The sequence below is a fragment of the Octopus sinensis genome, linkage group LG1 (genome assembly GCF_006345805.1).
Source record: "Octopus sinensis linkage group LG1, ASM634580v1, whole genome shotgun sequence".
Classification (NCBI taxonomy): Eukaryota; Metazoa; Mollusca; class Cephalopoda; order Octopoda; family Octopodidae; genus Octopus; species Octopus sinensis.
This window is the reverse complement of record NC_042997.1, coordinates 210,154,949-210,167,267: the sequence shown is the minus strand read 5'-3', so window position 1 is coordinate 210,167,267 and position 12,319 is coordinate 210,154,949. Positions and strand designations below refer to the sequence as shown.

General features: G+C 43.5%; 1 protein-coding gene across 2 annotated transcripts in view; it reads right to left on the bottom strand.

Moving 5' to 3' along the window:
* Positions 1 to 1,416: 1,416 nt before the first annotated feature.
* The window catches only part of LOC115209939 (phosphorylase b kinase regulatory subunit beta), a 57,477-nt gene continuing 46,574 nt past the window's right edge, over positions 1,417 to 12,319 (bottom strand). The window contains exons 19-25 of one of the 2 annotated variants that reach the window (XM_036509038.1): positions 11,236 to 11,438; positions 9,951 to 10,085; positions 9,087 to 9,216; positions 8,021 to 8,128; positions 5,939 to 6,013; positions 2,302 to 2,519; positions 1,417 to 2,271 (exon numbers count right to left, since the gene is read on the bottom strand). In XM_036509038.1, coding sequence (XP_036364931.1) covers positions 2,313 to 2,519; positions 5,939 to 6,013; positions 8,021 to 8,128; positions 9,087 to 9,216; positions 9,951 to 10,085; positions 11,236 to 11,438 — 858 coding nt within the window. In that variant the 3' untranslated portion in view covers positions 1,417 to 2,271; positions 2,302 to 2,312. Of the gene's footprint in view, positions 2,520 to 5,938; positions 6,014 to 8,020; positions 8,129 to 9,086; positions 9,217 to 9,950; positions 10,086 to 11,235; positions 11,439 to 12,319 lie in introns of both variants that reach the window. The other variant, XM_029778580.2, reaches the window with a different exon arrangement.

The window sequence follows — 12,319 nt, the reverse complement described above, 5'->3', positions numbered from 1 at the left end:
CAAAGTATATAGCATGGCAATAGGTTTTGAAGAGCTGCCAAAACCTCTCAGTAGATCCTGCAGTTTCTGCATGGAGCAAAGCATATCTGATGTTTATATATATATATATATTTTATTTACTAGGGAATAAAAATTCCGGCATCACAGGGGTTCAGATAAAATGAATTATTCTCAATGAGGAAATATATGTTATTTAGAGATAGCAACCCCCATCATCACACCATATAAAAGAATTTTATATATATTTCAAAATGTAACCACATGTAAATCATTGGCGATTTTTTTCCCTCCATCTTCCTTTTCTCTTGGACTTTCCTCTGTCTCCTGTTTCTGAAGAAGAGCTTTGCTCGAAACATAAAACCACCTTTCTTTCCTTCCCCGAGCGTCTGCGAATACTTTACATGTACCACATCCTACTGTTGTTGTTTTGTTTTTGTGTTTGTTCTTCATTTTTTTTATTTATATATATATAAATTCAATTAGAAGTTGAATTAGCCTCATTAAGGGATGGTATCATCCAATGAATTACTGGTTTTAATACCTAATATTTGTTGTGAATAATAATATTATTCATAAAACAATAGGTTTATATATAAGTCATGGTTCATAGTCATTCAAAAAAAGAAAGTAAGAAAATTGCGATATATATAACATTTAATAAAAACTTATTATCTTCGAAAAACCAATGTGGTTCCTTACAGCTGTTTCAATTAAGCCTAATAGATTAAATAGTAATTAATAAAATCAATAAAATCGTTATATTAGGCAAAAGCTCTTACCTCATATAATGACTTTATTAGTTACTATTTAATCTATTAGGCTTAATTGAAACAGCTGTAAGGCAGCATGTTTGATTTTTGCAGATAATAAATTTTTATTAAATGTTATATATCTTGATTTTCTTACTTTCTTTTAAATGACTATAAACCATAATATATATATATATATATATAATATATATATATATGATGATGATGATGATATATATATACATATATATATATATACATATATCTATATACATATACATATATATATATATATATATATATATACATATACATATATACATATATATATATATACATATATATATACATATATATATATATATCTAATATAGGATAAAATTTTTGAAAAAATTTCATCAATGGCCAGCATATTAAAAAAATACCTTTAAAGGTTAAATTTTATAAACAACTTATAAACAAGGGCAAAAGAAAAAATTCTAATGCCAAATATGCCGAAAATCGACTTAAATCGTCAATAACCATATAATTTATCACTACAAGCACACTTTCGAGACACCTGTTTATAGTGATAAATTATATGGTTATTGACGATTAAGCCTATTTTTGGCATATTTGGCATTGAAATTTTTTTCTTTTGCCCTTGTTTATAAGTTGTTTATGTATATATGTATGTGTGTGTGTGTGTGTGTGTTACAAGACACATAAAAACCAAAGCAATATATATGTATGTATGCATGAGTGAATATATATATATATTACAGAGAGAGAGAGGGAGAGATCACATGTAGCTATATTGACCTAGCCAACATATCTGCTGCATGTTATCACAAACCATGCAGCTGTGTGATACAGAAAGAATACCATGATTAGATAAGAGCTGGAGGTCAAAGGGCAATAGTTTGAACAATGGTTAGAGTTGCTGTTGTCAAAAAATATCACTTTTTTCTTGGATATTGAAATAGCTTTCTGTCTGTGTTACATATTGCGTGTGTGCGTGTGTGTGTGAAAGTACCACTATCAATGTAGGTGGCTGTGCCTAGGTCATTCTTTATCTATTTGTGTGTATCTGATTTTGCATGTGACTGTCTTTTTCTGACGTGAGTGTCATTATCATTATCATCATCATCATCGTGTGTGTGTGTGTGTGTGTGTAAACAACTGCCCATAGTGACAATGTGTGTGTTTTAAAATAATGTGTATCTCTATGTAAATATTTGTGTGTGTGAGTGTGTGTGTGAGTGTGTGTGTGTGTGTGTGTGTGTGTGTGTGTGTGTGTGTGTGTGTGTGTGTGTGTTTTGTATTAGTACCCATTTAAATTACACATGTATATGAATGTATAATTGTCTTCATTCACATGTATGGTTTTTGATTAAATATACTGGTGGGTAAAATATTGCGTGTGTGTATGTGTGTGTGTCCGTGTGTCCACTGATTCATCTGTAATCAGGGTAACACCACCACCCGAGCCACGAGTTGAAGACAAGAGAGAAAGCGAGTGAGAGACGGAGGTGATGGTGGTAGTGGTGGTGGTGGTGGTGGTGTTGGTGGTGGTGAAATGCGTTATGAGAGGAGACACATTTCGTTGGGTGTGGTCTTCAGGTCACCTTCCAATACCTGCTTCACCACAGATTTGGTTATGTAGCTGATGGTACCCTGCTTCACGTTCGATTGGGTACTGACAAACATGTGTAGAGTGATTTTCTCTTTCTCCACTTGACCATCTCGGGACAGATCTTGCTGGAACTGAGAGAATGCATTCTCCAAAATCTATGGGGAAGAAAAAACAAAAACAAAAAAAAATAAATTAATGAAAAAAAAATGATTTATGTTATTGTATGATGGTGACACTCATTTCCAATCACTAGCATAGCTGTGACCCCAGCAAAAAGCACATATTGCCTACAACAGGATGGAAAGTGCCGCTCCTTTAAAAGTGCTGCTCGGGGCGCACTGTCCCTACCTATGCTAGTGCTTCCAAAGTGGTGTCAAGACAAGAAGACACACACACACGCGCACATGCACACACATACACACACGTAATGGGCTTCTTTCCAGTTTCCATGTACCATATCCACTGACAAACCTTTGGTTGGCCCAGGGCTACACTACAAGGTCCTTGCCCAAAGTGCCATGCTGTGGGACTGAACCCGAAAACTACGTGCTTGGGGAGCAAGCTTCTTACCACACAGCCATGCTTGCACCGAAAGACTTAATACGTATATTCTGACATGAATGGGTTCCTATGATTGAACTCAGGACCTTTCCATGTAATTAATTATTCGAAGAAACAATTTGGTGAGAATAATAACTGGAGTAATTTGTCCTCAGTAATTGTTGTTCTCTCAAAATTCAAATATTTACCAGAATGGTGGCACGTAAAAAGCACCATCCGAATGTTGTTGATGCCAGCACCCCCTGACTGGCTCTCGTGCTGGTGGCAAAAAAAAAAGCACCATCCAAAAGTGGCCAATGCCAGTACCCCTGACTGGCCTCCGTGCCAGTGACATGTAAAAAGCACTATCCGAACATGGTTGATGACAGTACCCCCAAATGGCTTTTGTGCCAGTGACATGTAAAAGGGACTATCCAAACATGATCAATACCAGGCCCGCCTGACTGGCTCCTGTGTCGTTGGGATGTAAAAAGCACCCACTACACTCTTGGAGTGGTTGGCATTAGGAAGGGCATCCAGCTGTAGAAACCTTGCCAGAACAGATTGGAGCCTGATGCAGCTTCCTGGCTTGTTAGTCCTCAGTCAAACCGTCCAACCCATGCCAGCATGGAAAGCAGAGTTAAACTATGATGATGATGATTATAATGATTATTGCAATTCCGTTTCCCTTTTTAATATTAAATTGTTTATCAGGCAATGAGCTGGCAGAATCTTCAGCACACCAGCCAAGATGCTTAGCAACATCTCATCTGTCTTCCCATTCATCATCATCATTTAAGATCTGCCTTCCATGCTGGCATGGGTGGGACGGTTTGAAAGGAGCCAGCCAGGCAGAAAGAAGCCTGCACCAGACTTCTGTAACTGTTTTGGCAGGATTTCTACAGCTGGATGCCTCTCCAAATGCCGACCACTCAGCAGAATGGACTGAGTGCTTTTTACCTGGCAGAAGCACAGGTGAGGTCAGTTTCAGCAAGGTTTATACAACTGGATGCCCTTCCAAATGCCAACCTACTTTACAGTGTGGACTGGGTGCTTTTTAAGTGGTACCTGCACTGACAGGTTCACCAAGTAACTTGCAAGACAAAGATCTTTTGAGAGGGGAGGGGCATTGGAGGAGGGGATCTTGTGTTGTGTCAGATGATGGAAGGTTAGAGTGAGACAGAGAGAGAAAAACAGAGGTCTTGCTGGAGAGGAGGTACAAGGTTACCTGGCCAGAGAGAGAGGGGGGTGTCAGGTATGTTGCTGCAAGCCCTCAATAATTGTTGTTCTCTCAAATTTCAAATATTTACCAGAATGATTATTGCAATTCTCTCTCAAAATTACTTCGTTTATAAAGCAGCGAGCTGGCACAATCATTAGCACGATGGGCAAAATGCTGAGCGGTATTTTGTCTGTCTTTACGTTCTGAGTTCAAATTTCGCCGAGGTCTACTTTACTTTTTATCCTTTCGGTGTCAATAAATTAAGTACCAGTTACATACTGGGATCGATCTAATCAATTGGGCCCCCTCCCCCAAAATTTCGGACCTTGTGCCTAGAGTAGAAAAGAATATTTAAAAAGGTGGTGAGCTAGTAGAAATATTAGCATGCTGGGCGAAATGTTTAGCGGTATTTCATCTGTCACTCCGTTCTGAGTTCAAATTCTATTGAGTTTGACTTTGGTTTTCATCCTTTCGGGGTCGACAAAGTACCAGTTGTGTACTGGGATTGATCTTATTGAATGGCCCCCTCCCCCAAAATTTCGGACCTTGTGCCTAGAGTAGAAAAGAATGTTACTTTGCTTATCAGGCAATGAGCTGGTGGAATCTTTATCTTATCAGCTAAAATGCTTAGCAATCTGTCTTAGGATTCATCATCATCACCATCATCATTTGACATCTGCCTTCCAAGCTGGCATGGGTGGAATGGTTTGACAGGAGTTGGCCAGGCAGAAGTGATCAGCATTCAACAGACACAATCTGAACGCTGCAACAGGGAAGAGCGGAAACCCTGTTGAAGGGAATCCAAATTCCGCTCGCAAACCATTGGCTGCAGCAGAAGGAATTGGTTCAAAATTCTGAGCCATAGGATTGAACCCTAAGTTTATTTAGTAACTCTTTTACTCTTTTACTTGTTTCAGTCATTTGACTGTGGCCATGCTGGAGCATCGCCTTTAGTCGAGCAAATCGACCCTGGGACTTATTCTTTGTAAGCCCAGTACTTATTCTATCGGTCTCTTTTGCCAAACCGCTAAGTGACGGGGATGTAAACACACCAGCATCGGTTGTCAAGCAATGCTAGGGGGACAAACACAGACACATAAACACACACACACATACATATATATATATATACGACAGGCTTCTTTCAGTTTTCGTCTACCAAATCCACTCACAAGGCTTTGGTCGGCCCGGGGCTATAGCAGAAGGCACTTGCCCAAGATGCCACGCAGTGGGACTGAACCTGGAACCATGTGGTTGGTTAGCAAGCTACTTACCACACAGCCACTCCTGCGCCTATTGTTGTTGAGCAAACTTGTTCACCTCAAAGCAATCTCTGCATCAGATGTCCAGAAACATTTTCTTGTGAAATTATTTCTGATATTCCACCTCCCTTTCTACCACACCCACCCCTTAGTCAAGGGGGTGGGTGGGGAATGTCATGTCTTACGAGTACTGAGTGACCTCACTTGGGCCAATGCCATGAAAGAAGGCACCCAGTACAGACTTTGTGAAGTGGTTGACATTAGGAAGGGCATCCAGGTGTAGAAACCATGTCAAAGCATATATTCGAAACCAACGCTGGTTGGAGCCTTTCAAAGTGCCCAACCCATACCAGCATGGAAGAAGGATGTTAAATGATGATGATGGTGGTGATGATGATGATGATGATGATGATGATGGTGGTGGTGGTGGTGGTGGTGGTGATGATGATGATGGTGGTGGTGGTGATGATGATGATGATGATGATGTGGTGGTGATGATGATGATGATGATGATGGTGGTGGTGGTGGTGGTGGTGATGATTTCAATTACCTTGTCCATGTTGACAGCCTGTGGGAAACACAACTCTGGATTACGGTCAAGGATTGTGGCCACAACCATGAAAGACTGAAAAAAGAAAATATCAAAAAAGATAAGGCAAGACATATGAAGAAGCAAGTTATGGATAAAGAGTCCAGTGGTCAGTGATGATAAATTACGACCAATGATATTATCACTCTAATTCACTGTAGCACGATGAATCCATTTACAGTCTATATTCATCATAGTCCTCCAGGCAATAACAGAGGAATTCAAAACAGGTTGCCTCTGGGAGCTCCTCTATGCTGATGACCTGGCTCTCATAGCAGAATCACTACCGGAACTAGAAAAGAAATTTCTGGTGTGGAAGCAAGGGTTAGAATCAAAGGGCCTTAGAGTAAATGTAGCAAAGACCAAAGTTATAGTAAGCAGAAAGGCGAACTCAGCACACACCCCCTCAGGCAGGTGGCCCTGCTCGATCTGTAGGAAAGGTGTAGATAGAAACTCCATAAGATGTACCCAGTGTAAGCTATGGACGCATCAGAGGTGCAGCAACATCAAAGGGAAATTAACTGATAAGATAGCTTTCATGTGCGGCAGATGCACAGGGACAATAGACATCACAGGCACTCAAAAAACAGATTCCATCACACTCCAGGGGGAGAAACTAGAAGTTGTTGATAGTTTCCGCTACCTGGGTGACCAAGTTAGTAGTGGTGGGTGGATGCTCAGAGAGTGCCACCACTAGAATACGAATAGTCTGGGCAAAGTTTAGAAAGCTCCTACCCCTACTAAGGACCACTCGTACTTCAAACATTATATCTCAGTTCTTTCTATGAGTGGGACGTTGTGGATGACTGGTATGAAAGAGTTAAACTTCATTATTAGCAGATGTTACATAGCACCTCTGCTCCATATACAATCTCTCTCTCTCCGTTTCCCCAAATGCTATAGAGCTCCTATACTATGATATGTACTATCATATATACTCCCTCCACATATATACTACGATATATAGTCCCTCTACATTGCCCAGTAAATGATGCATTGTCTTTCTCCATTCTCTGTCACCTCAAACTTTGAGTGTCAAAGATTTGTGAAGCTGCTGCCGTCGTTGTCCAATGTCTGTTTTCTATGCTGGCATAGGTTGGATGGTTTGACCAGGGGTGGCAAGCTAGAAGGCTGCACCAAACCCCAGTCTGATCTGGCAAGGTTTCTATGGCTGGATGCCCTTCCTAATGCCAACCACTCCAAGAGTGTAATGGGTACTTGTATGTGCCACCAGCATGAGTGCCTTTGCGTGACACTGGTATCTGCCACAATTGCAATTTCACTTGGTTTGATGGGTCTTCTCAAGCATGACACAATGCCAAAGGTCTTGGTCATTGTATTGAAAAGAACTCGGGCACTTTGCTTCTGTGAGGCCCAACACATGAAAGGTGCCTTTTTATGTGTCACCAGAACAGGTGCCACTTACATGACACCAGCATCAGCCACAACTATGGTTTGATGGGCTTCTTTTTCTCAAACATGACATAATGCCAAAGGACTTGGTCATTGCCTCTGTGAGGCCCAACGCTCGAAAGGAGCTCAACCACCTTGTCCTCCGTGAGGCCCAACACAGGAAACACAGCCATAGCTATGATTTCACTTGGCTCGATTGATCTACTCAAGCACGACAAATTGCTAAAGGTCTTGGTCATTGCATTGAAAGGAGCTCAGCCACTTTGCCTCTGCTGAACAAGAAACCTTTTCTTCGACTTTAATAAAGTATGTGTTAATACTTAAGGCCCATGCGGGCAGAAAACTGGCAGAGTCATTAGCATGCTGGGCAGAATGCTTAGTGCCATTTCATCCATCCTTATGTTCTGAGTTCAAATTCAGCTAAGGTGGACTTTGCTTTCCATCCCTTAGGAGTCAATAAAATAAGTACCAGTTGAGCACTGGGGTCGATGTAATCTGCTAACCCTGACTGCTGAACTTGCTGGTTTTGTGCTGACACTCGAAACCAATATTGAAAGCCCTGCCCTTACAGGAAGGGGAAAACCAAAAGCGATATGTGTGTGTGTGTGTGTGTGTGTGTGAGATGCTTACCTCCACCACAATCTGACGATAGGCTGGATCGACAATTTCACTCAACATCTTCTCCACCAGCAGGGAAAAGTTCATCTCATACATGGTCATGTCTGAGAGGGTCGGTTGCTGGAAGGAAAGACAATGGACAGTGATCAATGTTAAACTCTGGACAAATAATAAAGTAACTTTCCATGTACGGGAAACAAAAATGAATCACACTGTATTTTAACGTGTATAAGGAACCCCATAATTTTTGGGGCCCTGGTTGACCAGTTTTCAGTCAAACTGTCCAACCCATGTCAGTATGGAAAGCGGAGGTTAAACAATGATGATGATGATGATGACAAAGATGTTTGTGTGTGTGTGTGTGTGTGTGTGTGTCTCCTGGTCTTAACATCAAGTGATGGCATGTAAGCAAGTAGTATGGAAGCACTCCGCCGGTTATGACGACGAGGGTTCCGGTTGATCCGAATCAACGGAACAGCATGCTCGTGAAATTAACGTGTAAGTGGCTGAGCACTCCACAGACACGTGTACCCTTAACGTAGTTCTCGGGGATATTCAGCGTGACAAGGCCGGCCCCTTGAAATACAGGTACAACAGAAACAGGAAGTAAGAGTGAGAGAAAGAGTGGTGAAAGAGTACAGCAGGGATCACCACCATCCCCTGCTGGAGCCTCGTGGAGCTTTTTAGGTGTTTTCGCTCAATAGACACTCACAACGCCCGGTCTGGGAATCGAAACCGCGATCCTATGACCGCGAGTCCGCTGCCCTAACCACTGGGCCATTGTGCCTCCACTGCAAATAAAAGCAGAGTTGTTCCTTTGCAGCCCGTCCAGTGAAAGGGAAATATTAAGTTAACTTGGAAACAGGTGAGGGTTTGTGACAGGAAGGGCATCCGGCTGCAGAAGATCTGCCACCATGGATTCCATCCGACCCATTCAAGCATGGAAAAGTGGATATTAAAATGATGATGATGATGATGATTCTCTGTCTCTGTGTCTCTCTTTCACACACACACACACACACACACACCACACACACACACACACACACAGAGAGTATGAAAAAACTCTGGAACTCACTTGAGGTAAGAGGTAGCCAACCACTTTGACACCGCCTGGGGTTTTCTCCAAAATCTTCCAAACCTGATCATAGAAATTCTTTGGGACCCTATTCAAGGCCCCATCTATTTGTCGTCTCATTAAGGGGTTACTGAAAACAAATAATGACTTGGTAATTACACAGGGAATTATTAATGGAATGTTCTTTTACAAATGTCATCACAAACATCACACCTCTGCTGACAACTGCTTTGAGCTCCAACACTACAACTACAACCATCACCACAACCACCACCACCATTACAACTATTGCTATCACTACCACCTGACCACCAACACAAACCACCACCTTTACTACTACTGCTACAACTACAACCACAAAAAATCCTCATTACCACCACCACTACTGCTACCATGACCACCACCACCACAAACCATCACAACCAGCACCACAAACCACCACTACTGCTACAACGACGACGACGACCACCACCACCACCACTGCTACTACGACCACAACCACCACTACCACCACCACCACTGCTACTACGACCACAACCACTACCACCACCACTGCTACTACGACCACAACCACTACCACCACGACCACCACGACCACGACCACCACCACTGCTACTACGACCACAACCACCACCACCACCACTGCTACTACGACCACAACCACCACCACCACCACTGCTACTACGACCACAACCACTACCACCACGACCACGACCACCACGACCACGACCACGACCACCACCACCACTGCTACTACGACCACAACCACCACCACTGCTACTACGACCACAACCACCACTGCTACTACGACCACAACCACGACGACCACGACCACCACCGCCACACAATAGAGTGACTAGTTACCTTTTATCGAGTTGAGCCATGTCCCGCTGGAGCAACCTCTGCAGCAACTGTTTGATCTGCTGTGGTGAGAGACTGAAGAGGTCTTTCGGTCCTGGCTGACCACTGAGTTCCAACTTCATGGCATAGATGAACCATCTGGAAGAGGAGGCAGAAGAGGAAGTGAGAGAGGAGGAGAACGATGGTGGCGCAATGGGGGACGTGTTCATGCCTGTTCCATTGGGATTGCAAGAGGACAGAGACAGTGTCAAGAGGGATGGAGAGAATGGCGAAGAAGAAGAGAGTGAGAAGGGGAGGGAGGAATGGGAGGAATGGGAGAGAGAAGGGGGAGGAAAGGGAGAGGGGAAAAGGGGGAGCAATGGGAGAGAGAGGGGGAGGAATGAGAGAGAGAGAGAGGGGTAGCAATGGGAGAGGGGAAAAGGGGGGAATGGGAGAGGGGGAAAGGGGGGAATTGGAGAGAGGAAAGGGGGGTGGGAGAGAGGGGAGGAATGGGAGAGAGAAGGGGAGGAATGAGAGAGAAAGAGGAATTGGAGAAGGAGAGAGGGAGGAATGGGAGGAATGGGAGATGGAGAGAGGGAAGGAATGAGAGGGAGAGAGAGAGAGGAGAGAGAGAGGGAGAGAGAGGGAGAGAGAGAAAGAAAGGGGAAGTGCACGAGAGAGGGAGACTGAGAAAGTGTGAGAAGGAGGAAAAATAGTGAGGAGAGAGGAGGAGAACGATGGTGGCGCAATGGGGGACGTGTTCATGCCTGTTCCATTGGGATTGCAAGAGGACAGAGACAGTGTCAAGAGGGATGGAGAGAATGGCGAAGAAGAAGAGAGTGAGAAGGGGAGGGAGGAATGGGAGGAATGGGAGAGAGAAGGGGGAGGAAAGGGAGAGGGGAAAAGGGGGAGCAATGGGAGAGAGAGGGGGAGGAATGAGAGAGAGAGAGGGGTAGCAATGGGAGAGGGGAAAAGGGGGGAATGGGAGAGGGGGAAAGGGGGGAATTGGAGAGAGGAAAGGGGGGTGGGAGAGAGGGGAGGAATGGGAGAGAGAAGGGGAGGAATGAGAGAGAGAGGGGGAGGAATGAGAGAGAAAGAGGAATTGGAGAAGGAGAGAGGGAGGAATGGGAGATGGAGAGAGGGAAGGAATGAGAGGGAGAGAGAGGGAGAGAGAGAAAGAAAGGGGAAGTGCACGAGAGAGGGAGACTGAGAAAGTGTGAGAAGGAGGGAAAAATAGTGAGGAGAGAGAGAGAGAGAGAGAGAGAGAGAGAGAGAGAGAGAGAGCTAGGTGTAAGAAGAGGTAGTTTACCCAATTCTAATCCTGAGAATTCCTTCAAAGAATTGTGGTGAGGTAGAAATTAATTTGCCAATGTTGATGATGATCTCCTGTTGAAGTACTGACTCTGAGATGTTGAATTCCTTGCAGGAGGAGAAGATCATTTCTTTGATCTCTCCCGGAGGAATTGGCTTGTCCAGAATGTGTTCCTTCTGACCAAACACACCAACAGTTATCTAAGGAATCGTGGTCAGCAGAGAGACAGAGAGAGAGAGAGAGAGAGAGAGAGAGAGTGAAACAGATGTTGAATACATACAGATACGGTTGGATACAAATGGTGGGGTGTCCGTAATATTACTCTACAGTTTTTTGTAATAAAGAAATATCTTGGTTGGACTGAAGAGATTTTCAGAAAATTTATGTATAACATCAGAAAATATTCTAACAACGTAGACAATCCATTTCATTTACTACTACATGATGATGATCATCATCGTTTAACATCCGCTTTCCATGCTGGCATGGGTTGGACGGTTTGACCGAGGACTGGTGAGCCGGAAGGCTGCACCAAGCTCCAATCTGATCTGGCAGAGTTTCTACAGCTGGATGCCCTTCCTAACGCCAACCACTCAGAGTGTAGTGGGTGCTTTTACATGCCATCGGCATGAGGGCCAGTCAGGCGGTACTGCGGTACTGGCAATGGCCATGCTCAAATGGTGTTTTTTACGTGTTACCTGCATTGGAGCCAGTCCAGTGGCACTGGCATCAACCTCGCTCAAATGTCTTTTCATGTGTCAGTAAGGCGATGCTGGTAACGATCATGCTTAAATGGTGCTTTTTACATGCCACTGGCACGGAAGCCAGTTCGTTGCTCTGGCAACGATCATGCTTGGATGGTGCTCTTAGTGCTCCACTAGCACGGATGCCTGTCATCAAATTTGATTTCGGTTTTCGATTTCACTTAGTTATGATAAATGTTCAAATTGTAAGCCATCAGCTTTAATGCATTCTGAACAACGTGAAAGCCCACTGTGACAAACTTTGGTACACAAGTCTGGATCAAGGTTGGCAAATGCATCAATAATGAACTGGCAAAGATCTTCAATATTCCTTGGCT